General features: G+C 41.9%; 1 protein-coding gene across 10 annotated transcripts in view; it reads left to right on the top strand.

The window, feature by feature from the left end:
* Positions 1-23,863, top strand: part of fam49bb (family with sequence similarity 49 member Bb) — a 229,742-nt gene that overhangs the window by 164,237 nt on the left and 41,642 nt on the right. For 5 of the 10 annotated variants that reach the window (XM_038810155.1, XM_038810156.1, XM_038810157.1 and 2 more), the window contains 2 exons: positions 16,571-16,683; positions 20,513-20,595. In XM_038810155.1, coding sequence (XP_038666083.1) covers positions 20,523-20,595 — 73 coding nt within the window. In that variant the 5' untranslated portion in view covers positions 16,571-16,683; positions 20,513-20,522. Of the gene's footprint in view, positions 1-16,570; positions 16,684-19,879; positions 19,963-20,512; positions 20,596-23,863 lie in introns of those variants that run through there. The other 5 variants (XM_038810160.1, XM_038810159.1, XM_038810163.1 and 2 more) reach the window with 3 other exon arrangements.

The raw sequence follows: 23,863 nt of genomic DNA on the forward strand, positions 1-23,863 counted from the left end.
GCCCTAAAAGCTCATTTAAACAATAGCAGATGACAGACTTCAGGCCCACCCTCGACCCCCACTCTATCCTGCTAGTACAGCCGTATGCCCCCGACTGCTGCCCTCCTCTTTCTCTCACACCCCTGCCCCCCACTCCACCCCCCTCTGGAGCTGGCCAGTGTGCTCTATCCCCTTGGACTGCCTGCTGCTCAGTGATGACATTGATGCCCACCTCCTTCCTCCTTTAGAAGCCATGGTGCTGGGCCTCCGATTTTATAAAGTAGTGGTGATGTCACGCCTGGTGGGTTGGAAGATTCAATGAGGGCTGAAGATGCAATGTTAATCATGCTATGTATGTGATAATAGGTTCAAATTCATGCAAATCTGATTTACGCGGTTCTAGGACGTGAACCTGATTGCGTCATCGGGAAGGGCCTGTGGAGATAGTGATCAGAAAAATCGCAGCAGCAAATCCCATTTTTGACATTTTTGGATATTTAACGGCCATGACGGGATTTGCATCCACAACTCACACGGCTGCTAAATCCCACCCATCAATTTTTTTCCAATATAACTGGTATACTGTGAAATAAGCTTGTGACAGTGGGGTGGCTGTGTGTGCCTGTTTTTGTTTGTGTGTAACTACGTTAATTAAACTAAAGATTGCCAGATTGTAAGGTTTAAATCATCAAAGGGCCAAGTGGGTAAAAGCAGGCATTTTGAAGTGGAGATGAGCAAATCTAGGATGGATAAGTCAACAACACGAATGGAGATTTGCATGAAAAGATAAAGTGTGTTCACTTGGTGAATTTCTAAAGAGAAATGAAAGGAAAGTTAAGACTGGCAAAAATCCTAAATGAATAAAGCAATGTCATTAAGTTTCTTTTACCCAAAAGAGTGGCCATAATGGTGATGCAGGAAGTCTGCCTTGTGGGACATTTTAATCCTAGGACCTGGGAAGAGGTGACAGTCCAGGTCAGCGGCCATGACATGTTTCGGACAGCAAGATTGTGGGAGAGCACCCCCAAAATGCAGCTGTTAACACTATATAATGTGTCTGTTCATTGTCTGTAGGTGCCATGGGGATATAACTTTTGTTTTTGTGTTAATGGCCTGAGTATGCGTCACTTGTTTTATAGGTGCATGGTATGTCAGGGTCTTGCGTTGGATGTGAGGGGCTGTAAACTTTATGGTGACCTTGGCATGAGATGAAAGCAGTGGGTGTGTTGAATCAAGACCTCTGTGGTGTCTCTATCTTCTTGGAGGTTCCAGAATTTTGCTTCCATGCCCTCACTATGTTCTTACCAGGCTGCTCTTCTGACTCTCCACTGGAGTCATCATCTGTGGCCTGTGGAGCTGCCTTGATATCCTCATGTTCTAGTGGGACCCCCTTGCCAGAGCCAGATTGTGCAGAGCGCAGCATGCAACAACTATGAGAGAAGCATGCTGTGGAGGATGTTGCGGTGCCCCCCCCCCCGAACAGTCCAGGCATCTGAGTCTCATCCTCAGCAGACCAATGGGACCTATCACTGCCTTTGTGGAGACGTGTCTCCAATTGTACCTCTCCGCTTCTGTCCTTGGGTGTTGGGGAGGCATCATAAGCCAGCTTTACATGGATAGCCCTTGTCACCCAGCAGCCATCCATTTAGCTGAGCTGGAGCGACAAACAGCCTTGGCATCTATGTATACATCATGGAGGCTGCCAGTTACTCTGCACAGACTTTCAGAATCTGCATCTTATGGTCATAAGCTATCTGCACGGTCATTGACTGGAGCATTTCCTAGTCACACAGACACCAGATTCATCTGCTGGTGCCTTGATGGCCACATGAGTGCAATTGATGAAACCCTGGATGCAGGCAAACCCTACAATCACACTGAAGCCTCTGGCTCGCTCAGCCTGGCTGGCATCATCCATCCGGTGATGAATAAACGCCATGACCGGCCTGTGCAGCTTGACAGTGACCAGCCTGACGCAACTGTGGGCAGTAGATTGGGACGCTCCACATAGCTCTCCTACTAAACCCTGGAAAGAGCCGCAGGCATAGACATTGAGGGCTAATATGACCTTTAGAGCCACTGGTATGGGGTGGCCATCCACATAGTTTGTGCAAGAGATTGCCTCCATCATCAGACATATGGAGCTCACTGTCTGCCTGGAGAAATGGAGCCTCCTTCAGCACTCCAGAGGCCCGGGAACTAATGGCCTGACCTGGGAGACCTCGCCATTTAACACTGGTCCTCACAAACTTGGACCAAGTGCCCCCCCCCCCTGAACAGTCCAGGCATCTGAGTCTCATCCTCAGCAGATGTAACGACACCTGGGTGGGTCTCCAAAGCCATTAGAGACCCCAGGATGGTCGGGCTCTGGGCAGGGTGGTACCCTGGCACTCCTGGAATCCAGGTTCATTAGCACTGCCAACCTGGCACCTTGGCATTGCCGCCTGGGTACCTTGGCACTGCCAGGGTGTCCATGTGGCACTGCTGTCCTGGCAAGGGCACTGCCATGGTGCCTGTGTGGCACTGATAGCCTAGCAAGGGCACTGCCAGGGTGCCCAAGTGGCACTGCTAGCCTGGCAGCAGCAATGCCAGGGTGTCCATGTGACACTGCCAGCCTGGCAAGGGCAGTGCCAGGCTGGCAGTGCCAAGGTGCCTGGGTACCAGGTTACTGTGCCAGGGATCGCACCCGAGGATATCCTGCCCTTAAGTGGTAGGGTATAGGGGGACCCGAAGACCCCCTAAGAGGTAGGTTGGGGCAGTAGGTGGATCTGGAAGCCACAGTGGAGGAGCAGAGGGGGTTTGAAGGATCAGGGCGGCATTTAAAAATGGTGTCCCGATCCATGAGTCATCGAAACATGAGACATGTGCGGCCTCAGCGGGATATTCCTGACCAAGGTAAAAAAAACAGCAGAGTCCCATTAGATAGCGGGGTTGTTCTCGGCACTGCAGGCCCTGAGAAATACTGCACTATATGCGTCTAAAACGGGACTGTCTTTTGCACCTTAAATCGCACCCTATATATACTTTCTTATAATTTGGCAGCTGGAACTGTACAAAGTACTTCAGGCATAACCAACCAAGGTTTGATACAAGGTTATCATTTCTCAACTTTTCAGTTCTTTCACTCTTGGTTTGGTTTGTTTTCCTCCGACCTCTGCTGAGCATCCCTTAACATGCAATTAAGCTTACTTTTGAATGTTGGTTAGATCTTAGTCTACACGCAAGTGTCTTGCTGATGGCCTGATGGAGATTGTTTAAAGTTGAATCGATCAAAATTGTTCTTGCAGAGAACTGACAGAGGCAAAATACTGTGGACGCTGGAAATCTGAAATAAAAGCAGAAAATGCTGAAAATACTCACCAGATCAGGCAACATTTATGGAGAGAGAAACAGAGATTCAGGAAAATGACCTTTGTTTCTGATGAAGAGTCATTAACATGAAGCTATAACTTTGTTTTTCTCTCTCCACTGATGCTGCCTGATCTGTTGTGTATTTCTAGCATTTGCTGTCAGTATTTCCATGGGGTTGTATGTTTGTAAGATTATTGTCACCGTCAGAAATTTGAAAATTGATCTAAAACATGAAAAACAAGAGTGTTTATACAATACAGCACTTAGATGCACAATTCTCTTGGGTTAACCTCGCGTTAGTCTATTCAATCTGAAAAATTTATACCTTTTATGCTATCTCCAGTCGATGTGAATTAAATCAGCTTTAAAAAGACCAAATACAACTCTAACTACATCATTAACATCCAAAGTGTGTCTATTATTTGGCACTGTACTAAGAATGATAAATGTAGACCAGGTTATAAATGCTTATTTCCAAAACTAGTGATGGTGAATTCTGCATTTAGGAATTGTACAGTACTTCTAGTCCATACTTTAGACACTTCCACAAACAAATACTAATATTTAGACATCCCTACCATCATAAGGTCAGAAGTGGGGATGTTTGCGGATGACTGCACAATGTTCAGCACCATTCATGACTCCTCAGATAATGAAGCAGACCATTTCCAAATGCACTAGCCAGGCTTGGGCTGACAAGTGGCAAGTTACATTTGCGCCACACAAGTGCCAGGCAATGACCATCTCCTACAATAGAGGATCTAACCACCGCCCCATGATATTCAATGGCATTGCCAGTGCTGAATCCTCCATAATCAACATCCTGAGGGTTACCTTTGATCAGAAACTGAACTGGACTAGCCATATTAATATTGTGGCTACCAAGGCAGGCCAAAGGCCAGGAATCTTTCGGCAAGTAACTCACCTCCTGACCTCCCAAAATCTGTCCACCATCTACAAGGCACTAATCAGGAGTGTAATGGAATACTCTTCACTTGCCAGGATGAGTGTAGCTTCAACAACATTCAAGAAGCTCAACACCATCCAGGACAAAGCAGCCCACTTGATTGCTCCCCTTTCTGCAATCATTCAAACCCTCCACCACCTACGAACAGTGGCAGCTGTGTGTGTACCATCTACAAGATGCATTGCAGTAACTCACCAAGGTTCGTTAGACAGCACGTTCCAAACCCACGACCACTACCATCTAGAAGGGCAAGGGCAACAGATACCTGGGAACCCCATTACCTGGAGTTTCCCCTCCAAGTCACTCACCACCCTGACTTGGAAATATATCGGCCGTTCCTTCTCTTTCGCTGGGGCATAGTCCTGGAACTCCCTCCCTAACAGCACAGTGGGTGTACCTACACCTCAAGGACTGCAGCGATTGAAGAAGGCAACTCACCACCACCTTCTGAAGGGCAACTAGAGATGGGCAGTAATTGCTGGCTTAACCAGCGACGCCCACATCCCATAAATGAATTTAAAAAAATATTTTGTTAGATAATCTTTAGGAGCTGCTGCTATATTTTTAGTTTAGGAAAATGAAACCTCTTTACCATTTTTATTATGGAAATGGAGCAATTCAAGCTGAATTATCTCAAAGCAAGTGGAGTGCAATTTTTACACATCAATACATGCTCTCCGTGTGATTATTCATGTATGCAATTATCCAGTCCCACCTCTTCACTCACATTTTAGTACTTCATCAGATCTGTACAAACTACTTCTGTTATATTCAGCATTAGGTTTTAAACTAGCTGAAATTATTGTGGGGGAAATACTGGGTTTCTGGCCCTGCAATTACAAATGCTTTGATCTATTGATCTAAATATCCATGGAACACATTGCATTCAAATAAAAGATCAGTGTTTTTGAGAGAATGCTACTTCTAAAATCTGAAATCTTGACATGATTTAGTTTTCCTGCAGATTATATTGCTAATGCGTGTTAAGTGGAGTGCTGAAGATGGGTGTGCATAGCAATGGTACAACTTGGCCAAATCCTGCTAAGTGAATACAGACCTACTTTATGATTTGGACAAATGTTCCTGTGTTCCTGGTTGTTTTGTATGTGGTCACATGGTGGCGCCAAATCACAGTTTATGCATTTGCTATTGTTCAGTGTGCAGTCTGATCGTTTTTATGCTCAGCCTAAAATATTTATTCCATGAGGACATGATTTTATTGTATGTTTATTAAAAACTGTTTAAGGTATATTTAAAACTATTTTCAAAAGAATTACCATATTTAGCAAAATTGACCAGATTTCAGGCTGTTGGTTGATATATTGAAACAAAAGCTAGGAGGTACTTGGTCGATTTCAATTTTATTCCATATTCAACAAGGGCTTTCCCTTGGCTGGATTGTTCAGTTCTGAACAGTGCTAATGTATTATATAGGTGAAGAGCCAGTGGGTCAAGTGATCCAAGTGGCCAGTCAAGATCTACAGTAATGACCAAAAGCAAATGGCATCATTATTATTCATAAGGAAAAATTGCCTAATTGCAGCAACTATTTTTTCTGACAAACTATCAATAGTGAAAAACGCAAAAAGATTGAAAAGAGTAAGTGAAATAATAGGAAATTAGATCGAGGATATCCAGCTTCTTTTAAAAACATGTATACTATAGGAGGGAACCAAAATCCTGAGAAAGCAACAACAACCTGTATTTGATCCCAAGATATTTGACAAGAGAATTACAAAGTGAAATTTGACAGCGTGTGTATTTGAGCTGAGGGTCAAAAGCTTGGTAAAATAAGTAGTTTTTAAGGAATGTCTTAAAGGAGGAAAGATAGGTACAGAGGTGGAAAGATTAAGGGAGGGAAAGCTAGAGATTGCGGCTGAGGCAGCTGAAGGCACAATAAGGATGCAGCAGTCGTGTTCTGGATGACCAAGTTTATGGAGGGTAGAATGTGGGAGGCTGACCAAATATGCACTGGAATAGTCAAGTCTAGAGATAGCACAGTTATGGGTGGGGGGTTTCCACAGCAGATGACTGGCGGCAGAGGTGAAATTGGGCAAAGTTATGGAGATAGAATTTGGTAGTCTTAGTGATGGAACGGGTATGTGATTTGGGATCAGATTGAGCAGTGTGGTTCAACCTCATACACTCACTGGGAAGAGGGTTTGAGTTTGGTTACGGAATTGAGATTGTGGCCAGAACAGAAGACCATAATTAAATCCCTCCACTAACAAAGAACTTTGTGTGTGTGTGCGCGCGCACGCACGTGATGCTCCATTTATTGTTGGAGTTGAGGGTGGAGGAGATAGGCTAGGAATTATTCACCCAAAGATGTTTTTATAAATACATAAAGAACAAAACTAAAGGAAGGGTAGGATCAATGTAAGACCAAAAGGTAACTTTGTCTGGAGGCAGAAGACATGGACATGATCAGTTCTTTGCAAGAGGGACGAAACAGACTTTGTAGTTAAGGAGGAGTGTGAAATATTTGATGCGATGGGTATTCATCACCATCCTTAAAAGTGGATAAGTCACTAGCCCTGGATGAAATGAATCCCAAGCTGCTTAGGGGTGAATAGCAGCAATGCAGCCTGTCATTTTCAATCCTCTCTGAAATGAGCCTGATGCTGGAGGACTGCTAATGTTTAACTGTTGTTCAACATGAAGGAAGGGATAGCTCGAGCAAATATGGGTCGGTCAGCTTAATCTTGGTAGTGGGCAACTTACTGGGAAAAAAAATTCTGAGGCAGTATCGATGATCATTTAGATAGGCATGAATTCATCAAGAACAGTCAGCATGGATTTGTTAAGGGAAGGAGATTGGTAGGAATCGAGAACTGACTGCCCAAAAGGATGGTAGAGGCAGAAATTCTCGCTGCATTTCAAAACACTTGGATATGTTCTTGAGGTGCTCCCCTACAGGACTTTCTCTTCTCTCCTCTCTGGAGCAGTCCCTCATCGCAAGGATGACTCACTTCCAATCTGGAGAGGTGGGTATCTGCAGTGGCTGAATAATCCAATCCTGGATCCGCTGACTCTGCCATAGGTTTGACAGGTGAGGTGGGTGGGTGGGACTCTCGGCATTCTGCGCTCTCCTTCCACTGTTTATGCTTGGTCTCCTTGTGCTCCACCCTATGACGCCTGATGTGATTGGCACTATCACGGATACTTTTTCTCTAGTGTGTGCATTTTAAGGCAAGCGATTCCCACGTGTCGATGGAGATGTTGCTTTTATTCAGGGAGGCTTTCAGAGTGCCCTTGGAGCCTTTCCTTTGCCCTCCTAGTGATCGCTTGCCGTTGCGGAGCTCGAAGTAGAGCACTTGTTTCAGGAGTCTTGTGTCGGGGGTCGGGCTTGCGGGCAATTGAAATGAAATGAAATGAAAATTGCTTATTGTCACGAATAGGCTTCAATGAAGTTACTGTGAAAAGCCCCTAGTCGCCACATTCCGGCGCCTGTCCGGGGAGGCTGGTACGGGAATCGAACCGTGCTGCTGGCCTGCTTAGTCTGCTTTAAAAGCCAGCGATTTAGCCCAGTGAGCTAAACCAGCCCCGTTGGTCGCAGTTGGTCGAGTGTGACCAGCGCCTGGATACTGGGGATATTGGTCTGGGAAATAATATAATAATAATAATAATCGCTTATTGTCACGAGTAGGCTTCAATGAAGTTACTGTGAAAAGCCCCTAGTCACTACATTCTGTTTGGGGAGGCCGGAACGGGAATTGAACCTGCGCTCCTGGTCTTGTTCTACATTCTAAGCCAGCTGTCTCAGCCCACTATGCTAAACCAGCCCTTAAAGGACACTCGTGTTGGTATGCCTATCCTGCCAGTGGATTTGCAGGATTTTGTGGAGTTAGCGTTGTTGATATCTCTCCAGCGATTTGAGGTGTCTGCTGTACGTTGGCCATGTTTCTAAAGCATACAGGAGGGTGGGGACCATGGCTACTCTGTTGACCATGATCTTGTTCTTGAGGTGCTCCCCTGCAGGGCTAAGTAATACGAATAATACTCTTTATTGTCACAAGTAGCCTTACATTAACACTGCAAAGAGGTTACCGTGTAAAGCCCCTAGTCGCCACATTCCGGTGCCTGTTCAGGTACACGGGGGAAGAATTCAGAATGTCCAAATTACTTCACAGCATGTCTTTCGGAACATGTGGGAGGAAACCGGAGCACCCAGAGGAAACCCACACAAACACGGGGAGAACATGCAGACTCCGCACAGACAGTGACCCAAGCCGTGAATCGAACCTGGGACCTTGGTGCTGTGAAGCAACAGTGCTAACCACGGTGCTACCGTGCCACCATAAAACAGAGGGGAATGTGCAATTAGGTGGGATAACTTTTTAGCTGGCCCAAACACATCAGGCCGAATAGCTGCCTTCTATAACATAATCTTTCTATGATTCTGTCCATCACTCCATCATTTTCTGGGTATATTCGTTTGTGCATATTTGTCCCATCTTGTGTCCTAACAGGTTATTATTGTTAACTTAAGGCTTTCTTATATCTGGCCTTTTCCTTCAACTTGATTTATTTCTTACCCTGAAATGTAATTTCTTGGAGTTGTCATCTTTCTTTCCCAATTCTGGTGATTTGAATCTTTCAGCCTGGGATGTCAAGCCTCATGCAAAAGATTTCTTGTATCTTTTGCTTCCTCCCTATTTTCATTTATTTCACTGCTTTCTTTCCGTCCTCATTGCTTTCAATAGCACTTCTCACTATTGAAAGTGAGCAGCCTGTATAGATTAGATCATAGTGTTAGATTAAACTACAATCCTCTTTGTATTTCAAATGTCTATTGGTGTGTATTTCAAATGTGTAAGAAACACACCAGATCATAAAGTTGCTTTTGACTGTTGTGGTTAAAATAGCATGGCAAATCTGTTGAAACTATGTTGGCACTCGGGTGAAACTCAATTATTTACCATAGTTGAAAGGCAATGCTGAATTGAATTATATATTTTTATTTTTAAAGGACTGTTCCAGTCTGTATTTACAGTGGAAATAAGACATTTGTTAAAAAATCTTTAAACAATGATGTACCCCACTCCGAAAATAGTGTTTTAATCTCTCTCCACAAAATTATGACCACTGTTGGGGTCTAGAACTCGACTATTGCTGCAGAAGATCCATGTCAAAGCTTTTTGTCTTTCATTCATCAGGGCGCTTCGCAAGAATACCAGTATAAGGAGGAAACAACAATTTATATTTTAAGAAGAGAATGTTGATTGATTGGCAAGTGGACTTTTATTGTTAGAGGCGTGCCATGTAGAATGCATCCTTTTTTTAAAAAATGTTTATAAATTTAGAGTATCCAATTTTTCCCCCCAATTTTGGGTTGTGGGGGTGAGACCCACACAGACACGGGGAGAACGTGCAAACTCCGCACAGGCAGTGACTCAGGGCCGGGATCTAACCTGGGACCTCTGTGCCATGAGGCAGCAGTGCTAACCACTCGCCACCCTGCTGCCCAGTTGGAGTATGCATCCTGACCAATAACTGCTCAGCATTGTTTGAAATTTAATCCAGGCAACTTGACCCTGATTGGTTAAGGCATTGTCTGGGGAATGATTCAGCAAATGGCTGTCACATATTTGTTTAGCTGAAACAGGCGCAATGTGTGTACATGTTCATTCTTTCTATCCACAAAGAATAGGTCCTTGTGTACTAATATATATAGCTTCCAGTACTGTGAGCCTGATTGGCGCATTAAAACTGATGTTTTCCCCCTAAACTTGAGGTATCCTGATGAGTGTAAAATGAATTCCAGAAAAATTATGATCCTTTCCTAGTTTATTTTGGGTCATTGCTGTCTCTCATTCACAAAAGTGGTCTGAACGTATTTTCACGAGAGTTGATTCATGCCACGTTGTTTCTACCTGTTTAATACAACAATCCCAGGATGTAGCTACAGCATCCTCCTGTGATCCGGATCAGACACTCTTATTGGTTGCACATGTAGATCTTCAATTTCTCCTAAAGTGTACCAAGTTAACACTAAGTGAGGTAAGACTTGGTTTCAATCATGAAAAAAATTAAAGAAAGAACTTAGATTCTTAGAGCTTCTTTCACAGCCTGAGGATATTCTGAAGTGACTCTGAATCAATGAAGTATCTTAGATGTGTAGCTTTTGCGTTAAAACAAACAAATATGGAAGCTGATTTGTGTAGTTATACAAAATGACGGGATTTCCTGTGTTGACCTTGGAGCGGAATTCGTGGACAGAATGCCAGAAAAACTGGCACCGACCCTGGATCGATTCAGCAACTTTGGAGGGGCTAGCGCCATCGCCACATGGAACACAATCGATTCCAATGAAATTGGTGGGGCATTCACTGGATCCATGATTGACACTCAGGAGGTTGACAAGCTGCAGCTGCATATTTACATTACAATCCCCACACATACTCATCCCAGCCAATAAGGTGGCACTGATTGTGCTGAAGTGTGCCCATACAGCTGATGGGTCGGCTGGGGCCAGAGGGCACCTACAGGGTGGCCTGGGGGGACACCTATACAACTTGTAACCCTAAGTTCACAGTGGGCTGTTAGCGGTGTGTGCAGTTGCATGGCTGCCTTGCCGACTGCGGCAATGGTGTTCCGTGCCTGTCAACCCCGACTCCACAGCCTACCTTCTGGCCATCGCCCGCTATTACCCCCTGTGTTGGCAGAAGCCCCCCCCCCCCCCCCCCCCACCCTCCGTGCACCATCGGGAACTCAGCCCATCGGAGGTGGAGCATCGCGGAGGGCCTGGAGAATAGAATACCGGGTCAGGCTCGCTAATGACATGCAAACGGTGTATACTGTACGTGCGTTCTGGTACGCATTGTCGCCGTTGTCAAGGTGACGGAGAATTGTGATTTGCCGTCAAATCGGCACCTGCTGCGATTTTACCATCTGAACCTATTCTTTGCCCAATCGCATTTTGCAATTTTGGCATCAGCCAACGGAGAATCCCGCCCAACATTTTTTCTCAGTGCAGGCCATCAGTTTATCCTTAATGAACCATATTGTCTCCACCCAAAGACCTGTCTCTCCACCTTTTTAAAAACCTGACTCTGAAGTAGCTGGCATGGAGTTCTTGATGTTTTATTCATCTGCATTGTGGGTCTCTTTTAAAACTCTTATCTCTGCATCGTATGTCATTCCCATGAATACATTGTAGTTTAGGTAAGTTTTACTGTGCTTTTCACACAACATTTTAAGATTTAATAAAAAGGTCCAATTTTGTTTGGCTTATTGTTTGGTAGTTTATTGGCACTGTTGGTTCAAGTCCAAGCCTCTTTAAGAATACATTATGCAAAATTGTTCTAACTGTTGTATATCAGCCATATTTCTTGAACAAATTTCAATTCCGTAAAATTCCACCATTTGTAACTTCATCTTTTATAAATTCTCTTATCTGCACAAAAGTCTTTGCAGGCCCAAATGTTTGCTTATCTGCGGTTTCAAACATAGAAAATATAACCCAATTTTAGGAAATGCCAAAAAATAAGGACAAATCGCCTATCTGAAGTTTAAAGAAACAAAGGGCAGCGTGGTAGCATTGTGGATAGCAGAATTGCTTCAAAGCTCCAGGGTCCCAGGTTCGATTCCGGCTTGGGTCACTGTCTGTGTGGAGTCTGCACATCCTCCCCGTGTGTGCGTGGGTTTCCTCTGGGAGCTCCGGTTTCCTCCCACAGTCCAAAGATGTGCAGGTTAGGTGGATTGGCCATGATAAATTGCCCTTAGTGTCCAAAATGGCCCTTAGTGTTGGGTGGGGTTACTGGGTTATGGGGATAGGGTGGAGGTGTTGACCTTGGGTAGGGTGCTCTTTCCAAGAGCCGGTGCAGACTCGATGGGCCGAATGGCCTCCTTCTGCACTGTAAATTCTATGACTATGAAAAGGTGTCCATGATGTATTTCCTGCAGTAGGAAGTGCACTGCGCATGCATCACCTACCATTGTTTGTACATGGGTGTTATTTATGGCTGCGATTTAATTCCTGATCACAGTCCACGCCCACTCTCCAGTAAAGTACTTCAAGTGTGAATTTTACACTGTTCTTGTTTTATTAAAACAATTTCACCAGTAGCGTTCTCTTTAAATTTATTAGGTACATTGTTTTTATTGCCTTTGATCATTTATACATGTCAAATTTTAAGATGGCTGGAACCTATATAATTGACTCCCATTGTAAAGTATGATTATCCTTCGTGATTTTGTTGAATGCAAGGTTCCATGGGAACGCAACTCCCCTGCTTATGGCAGAACTTTTACTGTAGTTAAAAATATAGCACAGATAATTAAGCTATGTTCCGTTCATTATATGGATAATTGCAGGATACAGATTTGATGTATACCCTTCAAAATGCAGGGTGCAAATGGTACAGAATGCTCAACGTTGAGCACTCAGCAAGACTTGATAGCTATTTGAACTCTGATATCTGCCTTTAATTTGGCAAGGGCATTGTGGGTCAGGGCCAAAATCACATTGAAGGCATGTTTGAAGATGGTCATTGATTGGCTGCAGTCATTGGTTGTGATAGATGAGAGAAATTTTGGAAAATTCAAGTTTACAAAATAACAGCTATACTATGGTAATAATATTAGTGAGAAGCATTGAGTTATGAATGAAATATCTTTAACAAGGTTGTGAATACCTGGTTGAAATATTTCAGCATGATCTGGTTCATTCCAATTTTTTCAAAAAATCTGAGTATGCACAATTAACTTAATAACCTTCCATAATCATGAGAAAGATTTGAAAGACAATTTAATGATAGGTTTGGTATGCAAAGAGCATAAAATTTAAGGAATAGGAAATAGTTTTACACCTGGTAAACTTTTACTTTTGGATAGATTTCAAATCTCACCTACCCACCTTCTCAACATGTTCCTCAATGCCTTCTGTTGCACATCTAGTTACTTTTTGAATCCATTTATATGATTGTTTCAGTTGGCTTGCGAAGAATTCCACATGTCAATTTGTCTTGATGCTTGTTCAAGAGTTCTGCCCGAGTTTCTTTCTTATTCCTAAATTCTGGATTTCTCAGCAAGCATCTATAATCTACCTCTTCACTGAAATGATTAGTAACACATCTATCAGAATTACCAGGAATTTCTGAAGGCGGACAGAATATCACGAAACCTGAGATATGTAGATGACAACACTAATTATGGCAGACATAGTAATAATGAGAATCTGAGACATCAGATGAGGGTTAGTTGGACAATACACACAACTAAGTTTTGAGGAAAGCAAGCACACTAGGAGAACTTTTACAAATTATTACCAAGAGACAACTGGCGGGATTCTTCGGTCGCCGACGCCAAAATCGCGTTCGACGATCGTCCAGATAATTCCCATTCACGACCGAATCGGGGATGGCGCCGCTTTTGTGATGCTCCGCTCCCGACTGACCGGGTTCCTGACAGCATTGGTAGCATGTGATCTCATCGTCGGGAACTCGACGTGGCGGCTGTCGACTCAGTCCAGCACCGCCACAGTCGGGGGAGGACCGATCCACAGGCAGGGGTGACTTTGCCAGGGGCTGGGGGCAATGTTGGGGGGTGGTCTGGGGCGTGCAAGCTGGCCAAATGAGGGGCACTATTTTGCAGGCCGGGTCCACATGTGGCCGGCACCATGTTGCACAGCGTAGCCACTGCAACCAATGCCATGCCCATGCACGGCCATGGACCCGGCAATTCTTCAGGCTGTATCGGCAGCTAGCGCCCAGGCGCTCTACGCCTCCTTAATGCTAGCCCCCAGCCAAACGGAGGATCGATGGCTGTTTTACGCCAATTTTACTGTTGTAAAACGCCACCGTTCTCACGCCAGCGTGGGGACATATCCTCAAAATCGGAGAATCCAGCCCAACTTCTTTGAGCATGTATTGAGAGAATACAACAAAGTTTCAAGAAAAATTATGTTTTGAGTCTTCATTCTTTTTCCAGATTACTCCATTACCATTTTATATCCTATTTGAGAAATTAACTGAATTTATACTGTTTCATTTTGGTAATCAGTCCACTGTAGCTTAATAACATGAATATTCAACTGGCTTTAGATACTTTTGAGAAATGCTGGAAAAAAAGTTCAATGATTTACAACTTTGTAGTTTAAATATTAAACTATATATATATCGTGAATTTTCAACAGTAATGAATGAGAATTATAATTCTCATTCATCGGTGGCGCAGTGATTAGCACTGCTGGCTCACGGCGCAAAGGTCCCAGGTTCGATCTCGGCTCTGGGTCACTGTCCGTGTGGCATTAGCACATTCTCCCCGTGTCTGCATGGGTCTCACCCCCACAATCCAAAGATATGCAGGGTAGGTGGATTGGCCACGCTAAATTGCCCCTTAATTGGAAAAAAATAATTTGGAGTCTAAATTTATATTTAAAAAAATAATTCTCATTCATTATTACTGTTGTAAATCCATGATAAATACAGTTTAATGAATTATCTATATATATATATATATATATATATATATAACTTATTGAAAGTTTATTAGATATAGTGTTGTACTAACTCCATCCTCATTGTGCTAATCAAGGTGGACTTATTTTCGTGAAAGAAATAGTTGGGCAGAATAATCGGTTCTCTGGTGTTCGATTTCTGGCTCTTTCCGTATGAGCATAGCTCTATCCTAATAGTCCCTTTGGTGTGTTTTTCATAAAAGATGACTAGAAATATAGGGCACCAATTCACGGCCACGCAGCACCCAAAATTTAGCTCACCATGGCGCAGCCTGGCCGATAGAAGCCAGGATACCCCGCTCTCGGGATATACCCGGCTCACAATGCCTTGTGAGATCTAACGCGTTCTCATCAGACGTTTGATGTAAATCCCGCCCAATGTGGGCAGGATCACATTTTTAGCAAATCTGCATATTAAAGCGAGACAGCTAGTCGTAGATTAATGTGAAGATTCCCAACGTACCTGAGATGTGGGATCTATCTTCTTAGCCTTGTAGACCTCTGGCGAGCGCTGTGCAGTACAAGTCTCCACAAATGGGGACCAGATGGAATGGCACTTGTGGGGATTTCCCAGGGGATCGGAGACCCCCAGGTGCATGCCCTTTGGGCAGGGTGGTGTCCTGGCATTGCTGGTGCCACATGGGCTCACCAGATACTGTACTCACCCTGGGGTTGCCCTTCGTGCGGATGGGGAGTCTGCTTGGGGATCTCCCATAGTACATTGGGGTGGGGGGGGGGGGGGGGGGGGGGCCATTTAAAAATGCCGTCCTGATCTTTTGCTACACTGAGGAGTGAGCAGAGCTCCTCGATGCAAAAAAATGGAGCTATGTGCAGCCTCATCTGCGTGTTCCCTACTGAGGCCCCCTATCTAATGTGAGTGCTGTTTTATTGCATTGTGTTTCTTGCCACTGCGAGTGCCAATCGACATTTAGTTAAATCCCACCCATAAAGTGAACTTTCCTATTAAATCTAATGAACCTAGTATGGGTGTACTGAGTCAAATTGGCCAACAAGGTTCCAGTTTCAATCCTCGTTCTGTGCAGGATTGACTTCAGTGGTCTCAACTGAGGAGGGGGAAAAAAAAAATCACCCATCTTATTCTCTCCTCAATGTTTGTGTGACTGCATGTCTGGATATTTGATTTGAAGGAAACGGGACCATGATTCTCTCTGTAAAAATTTCTTATAATACGTTACTACTAAGACTAGTAAAATGGAAATGTGAGAAAGCTTTCCTGGTGATGGAGGTCCATTGGTAACATTGGGGCAGCAGGGTAGCATGGTGGTTAGCATAAATGCTTCACAGCTCCAGGGTCCCAGGTTCGATTCCCGGCTGGGTCACTGTCTGTGCGGAGTCTGCACGTCCTCCCCCTGTGTGCGTGGGTTTCCTCCGGGTGCTCCGGTTTCCTCCCACAGTCCAAAGATGTGCGGGTTAGGTGGATTGGCCATGCTAAATTGCCCGTAGTGTCCTAATAAAAGTAAGGTTAAGGGGGGGTTGTTGGGTTACTGGTATAGGGTGGATACGTGGGTTTGAGTAGGGTGATCATGGCTCGGCACAACATTGAGGGCCGAAGGGCCTGTTCTGTGCTGTACTGTTCTATGTTCTATACCTCAACATGATTCGTTGCCTTCAGAATAAGAGTTGGAAAGATGAATGAAAGGAAGCTGTTAGCTATTTACCCAAAACAACTTGGCTGAATGAAGGGAGGACTTAATCATGTGAGGTCATATCTTAATTATTCAAATTATGTATGAAGGATACTTTTTCCTTTGCCCAATTTTTTCTAATATTTTTCTCCTTCATTATCTTAGATGGCAATTCATGCTTGGGGCAGCCCTCTCGTACCTTGCTGAAGTAGGCAAGTTGTGACTGGATGCAGTTGAAATTATTTGCAACCCACACATAACTGTACTCTTCACTCTTGGTAAGAAAATTACAAAATATTGCACTACTGGTATATAATCTATCGTTTGTACTATTGAAGCCTTTTGGAGATACTGTTAGGAATTTTAACTGCTGAAGTTCTTGTATCACTTTGAATTATTTGCAATTATATTACAACTATCGAATCCAAGAGTCTTGAGATTATTTCCTTGAAAGCATCTTGAACTGCTTCCCTAAATTTGTTCGCCAACTTTACACCACAACTTTATAGCATTGCAGTTCAAAAAGTTATATAACGTCAAAATTTCCACTGCATGGATGCAAGGTATGATAGATTGCTGTCCTCCTGTACATGCTCTTGTACTCTCTCTCACTCTCGCATGCCCCCGACATGCTTTCTCTCGCACATTACATGAACCTTTTTATTCGTCAGGAGAGTTTGGATAAGCAGTTTTGTGCAATTAATCATGTACTGGCATTACATTTGAATATCTACTGTCCTGTGTATTTTTTTCCACCAAAGCTATTATAAGTTTAGATAAAAATGGGTTATGGGAATGTGCACTTGTTTATCAAGGGGTCAGTCTCCATCTTGATGCTGCTGAAGCTCTGTATGTTCAATCAGTGGAATAGCTTCATTGTACAAATGTTGTCGTCAGGAGGAAGCTGGCAATGCAGTTACATTTTAATGGTAATCTATGCTCTTCCTGGAGTTCCTAGTATCTGGTGTCAATAGTTCGAGATAACCAATAATGAACATTAGACTTATGATAATTTAGAACTGAGAGGAAGATTGTCAAAGAATGGAAAATGTACAAGTGTAAATTGCTCTGTTTTAGCTTGCTAAAAACAGCAGTATTCAAGCCCATATTTGGGATTTTTAAACCGTGGCCCTTGTCAGTCTGCACCTAATACACAGTCAGCCAACACATTGCTCATGGGCATCCAGTGCAAATGTTTGTTCTTTCTGATAAGTAGTTGATGTTGTCCAATCTTTGTACAGTGATAGTTAATGTTCAATATGACAGTACTGTTTGATTGAAATGGGAAATCCAGTTGCTTTATTAGCTTGTGTGTTTTGTCATTTGTTGGATTAACAAAAAAGTGACGCAAACTAGCATCCACTGACCAATTTCAGGAAAGGTCTTGCGTCTTGACTGCAGCAAAATTTCAAGAAAAATTATGGTAGTGAATAATTTAAATCTACCTTTTCATTTTTCAGCAACGCCTTCCAGTTATATATTTTGTATTACTAGCAATGCGAACAAGACAGTTATTATGGTCACTGATTTAAATTATTTTTGTCTATTAATGGTGATTGAATCTTTCTCAAAAATATAATAATTTGATAGCACCTGGGGGATGATGGTATAACATTTTTTCTTGGTTATGTAATCTTGGAATTGATCAGAAATATCTTTGAGAGTTCAGTCGACTGCAATGTTTTAAGCTGGAATATTTGAATTACCCAAAGGGGTTATTTGGAAATGATTTGAAAGAGCTCATTTATAACTTTGGGGAATTGTGTTTGTGTCCGTTCTTTTGAAACCTCATTACGTACATTTATTGAACATAGTTCTGTTTTTCTGTACACCTTCTTGCAATAGGTTAACTTTGTATCACTACATAATTTTAACAATACATGCCAAGACAATTTTAAGAGCAGGTTTTTGCTCGTTAGGCAACCAGAGCCTGTGCAAACAGAGGGTACTATTGAAAGCAGATAGCCACTATATTTAAATTCTTGAGCTTTGAACTATATTTGATTTATATGCACTTATTTCTTTTCCCGGTTGTGGAATATGGGGAAACTGATTAAAATTAAATAGAATGTATTTTTTAAAGTCCTAAATTGCAAACTCACAATGGTATCACACCATACAGATGAGTGATCCTACATGCAGTCTCTGATCAGTAGTAGCAGCCTGGCAGTGATGGGAAGCCACATTTGGCCTCAGTGTCCCTGGGCTAGTGAGGGATGAAAATCAAAAATCACTATTCTGGCCAAAATGTGAATGAGAGCTGCTCATGCCTGATGCGTATGGAATTGTATACCAGAATGAATCACTCTCTTCAGGGGAGGAGAGAAAGGAAACAAAAAGAAAATCCCTGGTCGGTTTTGTAATGTTTCCATTTTAAAGCTATTTATTTGTTTTATACTGCCAATATTTGCAAAGTGTATGGGTTGCTTATTTCAAATGTTTAAAAGCATCAACGGGTATAAATTTAATTTTAAAAAAGACTTCTGAACAGGGCGTTGTGTGGTATGTGGGAAACTATTTAAGGTCCTGGTGATCATGTTCCTTCAAAGGCAGAGGGGTTTGCATACTGATTGAATTATAAGTTAGCTTTGGGAAGTTATTCTTTGTGGGTATGTGTTCATTTTGGTTTTTTTGTTTGTTTTAACAGTTGTCTTTCTATTTCCAACACTATCTCCATTAAAATGTAGAAGAAAGTAACTTTCACGTTTTAAATGTAGAAATGTCCACTTTTTTAAGCATGGCATGCTAGGGAGAAAACATTATTGCTAAATTGAGATGGCCTTTTCTAAAGCTGCTTTTTTGTTTAAAGAATATCAACGGTTTTGGAAATATTGTTAAATGTTTTCAGATTTGTGTATTTTTTCCTTCTCTTTGTGGGTGAGCTGAAGGACTGCCTTGAAGGCAAGGCCGGCATTGAGAAGTTGCCAAGAAGCAAATAGCAAAAAAGCCCGCATGCTAACTCTCTGGAACATTGTGTCGGAAGATCAACTGCGCAATGTCTCACACTTTTTGTGTATTTAAAAACTGAATTGTATTAAAATGCTGCCAACGTGTTTCAAGCACATGTTCGGTTAATTTAATGTAAAAAGAAAAAAATCCTGAATTTGGTTAGAGAGAATTCCTTTTAGCTGCTATAACAGCAAAAAATGTATTTTCTCAACTGCTGCTTTTTATTTAAACTGTCTAAACCCTTTGACTGGGATCTGGTTAGTGAACTTATGCAGTTAGCTAAAGTCGACTCCCGTATTGGCATTTTGTATGAATGAACTTCTGAGAAAGATGCTTTTCATCTCTCCAGTGTGGCTCAACAGCAACATTTTAAGAAGAACAGTGATCATACTGAGACTTTGTTTCAAGGAACTGTGCCTCAGCATCAGCAAATCTCTATAAAACCACAAACAATGGGTGGAACCCCAGAACCCAGGGCCCTATTGAGAATTGTTGGAACTAAATGATTTACCATTTTATTTTTAGGTTTGCTGACATGGGTAATCTGATTAAGGTGCTAACCAGGGACATAGACCACAATGCTTCACATTTTTTCTTGGATTTTGAAAGTAAGTTTGATCCTTCACAGCTGGTGTATACAAAATATGTTCTGTCCCACCAGAGTGAAGGCCAGCACAGGTATTAGAAACGCACGCAACTGCAGGATACTGTCACTTAACAATGGTTGCATGACCTCTCCATCGTGGCTGCAAACTTCATCCCATGATTTAATTGTCTTTTATTTATTTAAAAAGCTTTTTAATTTCCATTCACCAATTCTCAGGTCCTTTTTGTCAGGGTGGCTGTTATGCCTGCAAGCAGCTTTAACTACTTCAGCGTCTCTGTCTCCGGGGAAGGGGATAAACGTTAGTGACATCTGGCACATGTTGCAGCTTACAGTGTAACCAAGAAAACCACGCAGCATTTCTAGTTTAAGCAGTTGGCACAGCTGGTAAAATGCTTTACCTGTAGATATTATGAGCCATGTGAGCTGATCGTGAATTTCTATCACATGCCTTGTAGTCTTTTAAAGACTTTCTTTTTTGCAGTGGTCCTCACTTTGGGCTGTTCTACATTTAAGGGGAAAAAAACGTTTTTTCTTCCTTCTTGTCTTGGCAGGTACCTTAACATGGGGAACCTTCTTAAAGTTTTGACATGCACAGATCTTGAGCAGGGGCCAAATTTTTTCCTTGACTTTGAAAGTGAGAATGCTCTTCATTTATATTCTTTTTCTGCCTGCAGTAGACTGCATCTCTTTTACACTGCACCTGTATTTGATGCATGTTTAAATTGCTTTGCTTGCTAAAGTTGGAAGGGTCAGCAATGTTTCTCATTTTTAATTTCCAGCCTGACCTAATCACTAAATTCTTGCAATTGTACGATGGGGGTTGAAGAACGCTGCATAAGAGATGTGAATTCAGATATGGCTGACTGGTGAATATAGAGGAGTAAAATCATTTTTAAATTTAATAAAAAGCCCGTTCTGCGTTTACACATCAAAAGTAATGTCTTTATATAGTTAAGTTTGCAACAACCTGAAAGCCTTTCATTCTTGAAGATTTCTGTTTGAATTTACCTTTGTTTATTTAACTGATTTGTCACTTAAATTTGTAATAAGTTTCAATTTTTATTTGCTGCACCATATTGGATATTATAGACCAATTTAAACAATTAGGTACTTTGTTTAGAAGTGACTGCTAGACCTAAGCTTGGGGAAGAAGTTGTGCCAATGTTTTATACTCTTTATGTTTATGGATGGTTCAGTGTCTAGGTAAGAACTTGGAAATTTTCTTTGGGGGGGGGACTTAAGTTGGTCTTCAACATATTGCCCAGTCAGTCTTATCTGCTCATCTCAAGTTGAATTAGTTTGGCTGCCATCTTTATTGCTCCAGTTGCTTGGCTTGCAGAAATGTACAAAGCATGTTGTACAAGAATCTGAAATAAAACAGTATTACATAGTCACTTTGGAGCTCCATGCGTCCTTTTCCTGCTACATGCTGATGTTTCTGAATATGAAATGTTTCTGAACATGGTGTGTATGTAAATTGATGGCTGCGTCTGCATGCTCGTTGCAGCTATGTTAGACTATCATTTATAATCTATCACAGAGTGTCACGTCAGTGCAGGCACCATGTAGTAGACATCTGAAAGTTAATTTTAAATACACTTTGACTACACTCAGCCATGCTGCCATATCCCTAATCTGTCAATGAGCCTACTTTTGTTAAGTGAGGAAATTAAGCAAAAGACTTTTCCACTATTCAGTGTCAACACAACTTTATTTAGTTGCTGAGAATTGTACTCGCTGGCAAGATCAATTTTGTTTTTGACTACTGCCACAGGTATTCTGCAATACCTTAACACCTTGGTGACAATTTTCTAAAACTCATCACAGTTGTAATTGGTATGTAACCTTGTGCTTGCAGTTTCCATGTATGGGCATATAAAAATACTATGGAGAGAGCTGCTCTGAGGTTATTTGGCTGACAGTATTTAATGGCCTGAAGCACTGAAGTAACATATTTTTGTGCGGTATCCACCCCCAATATATGTGCAGGCAAAGTCCATTTCTAAGCATGAAAGCATTACTTAAATTAGACACTTTTGTCAGAGCATGTTGCCCTGTAATTATTAATGAAAAGAAAATAGTTTGCTAGAGGCCAACAGGGTACCCTATCCCAAGTCTGAACTGCATTGTGCTTGTATTTTACCCTAGTACCTCTGTGATTCTCTAAAGATTCTACAATAATATTGTGAACTGGAGCCAACATATTGCATGCTGTCTGCATTTGTGTGTATCATCTTTGTTGCTTGTTTAGGATTGGGATGAAGGAAAATTATATTTATCTGTGCTTAAAAATACATGAAAATAGTTGTGTGCTAATTGACATCACACTGAGCTGTATTTTCTACTTTTGTGATTCCTGTTTTCTTCCCCCTAAAGCTAATAAAGCTATTGACAGGAAATTTAAAAGTCGCTTGCTAGAGACCAATTATTTGTCAGTGGAAATGTTTTACCACCTATTTAGTGCATTGTGAAGAAAGCCATAAGAAATGGTGGCTTTTCATTCTTTCTTCCCTGCCCCCTTTCCTGAGGATCCTATTCACACTTAATTCCCATTTAAGATACACAGCTAATGTTACCTCACTTAAGAACAGTCTGGAGTTGAATATGTTACATGGCACACCCCCTGCCCATATTACAAAATACTACAGCAGTGATAAACCTCATCAAGTTTATCTCTTTCCTGTAATCAATATCTCTGAATTGCTTCCCTCCCTAATCTCCTTGATGATAAGTAAAATCATATGTCATATTTATATTGCAGGATTACTTCAGATAGAAGCGTTGCTTGCCAGCATTGGGAAATCTAACCCATTAACGTTGCAGGTCAGATGCTATAGCCATGATGGCAACAATATGCGGATCAGAAACACAGTTTGACTATTTTCTCTGTAGTTCAGTCCTCCTTTGATGGCAGGGGATGTTCCATGCTGCTCGGGACAGCATTTAAATTGCTTCTCTGGGTCTGTTGACATTGAAGATGTAGGAAAATACTACCTCTGCAGGTAGTAGTTTCCCCTCACTTGCCTTAAAGCACTGTCCCTACCAGACAGGCATGCCTGCAGATAAAGGTTTTTATGGTTACTGGCAGGTTAACCAGCAATTAAGTCCCCTGATTAAATCAATGACACCATCAGTTTGAGATTTGCAGGGACTGAGTAACTTTTAAAATGTTGATTTTGTGTACGCAAAAGGCGAAATACTGCTCTGGGAGACAGAATTGTCACTTCTATATTTCACTGGTTTGAAAGACAATTATTTGTTATCCCCATTTGATAAGATTCATTTAAAATACGGGCTTTATCAAAAGCACTTTTTGTCAAAAGTGACAAATTATAGTTGCTTTGAGATTAGGCCTTCTTTGAAATTGGAGTTTAGAGATTCATCTCATCCCTAAGATCTATTTAACATTTTATATATATATATGTTTATGTATGCATTTATATATATATATATTTGTGAACAAATGTTTTACAGTCATTGTTTTGTCATGCTGTGCTATTTGCTGCACTTCAGTAGATGGGGCTGGCTCATTAATCTACTAAATTTGCATTATTTGATTAAGATTATTTCATGTCAACCAGTGAATAAGGAAGACTAGGCGATACCTATAAATCTGACCTTTTTGCCCTTGTTCAGTGGAGATAAGTTCTGATTAATAGCTTTGTGCTTATAGCAGATTGAAGCTTCGCTGTTGTGGTCATAAGTGCTTACAGTCTTTCTGCATGCTAAATGTATACTTTAGGTGCTTTATGCAATGATTGTTCTTGCTTGCAGTAATCTGAAACCATTCATATTTACATTTTATGCAAAAAATGCGAACAGTGTACATGGTTGCTCTGTTTTTGCAGTAAAGTAACTTTTATGGGTCAATATTTGCTGCTAGTCAGTGTTCTGTGTGCATC

Source organism: Scyliorhinus canicula, chromosome 10 (assembly GCF_902713615.1).
Source record: "Scyliorhinus canicula chromosome 10, sScyCan1.1, whole genome shotgun sequence".
Lineage (NCBI taxonomy): Eukaryota > Metazoa > Chordata > Chondrichthyes > Carcharhiniformes > Scyliorhinidae > Scyliorhinus > Scyliorhinus canicula.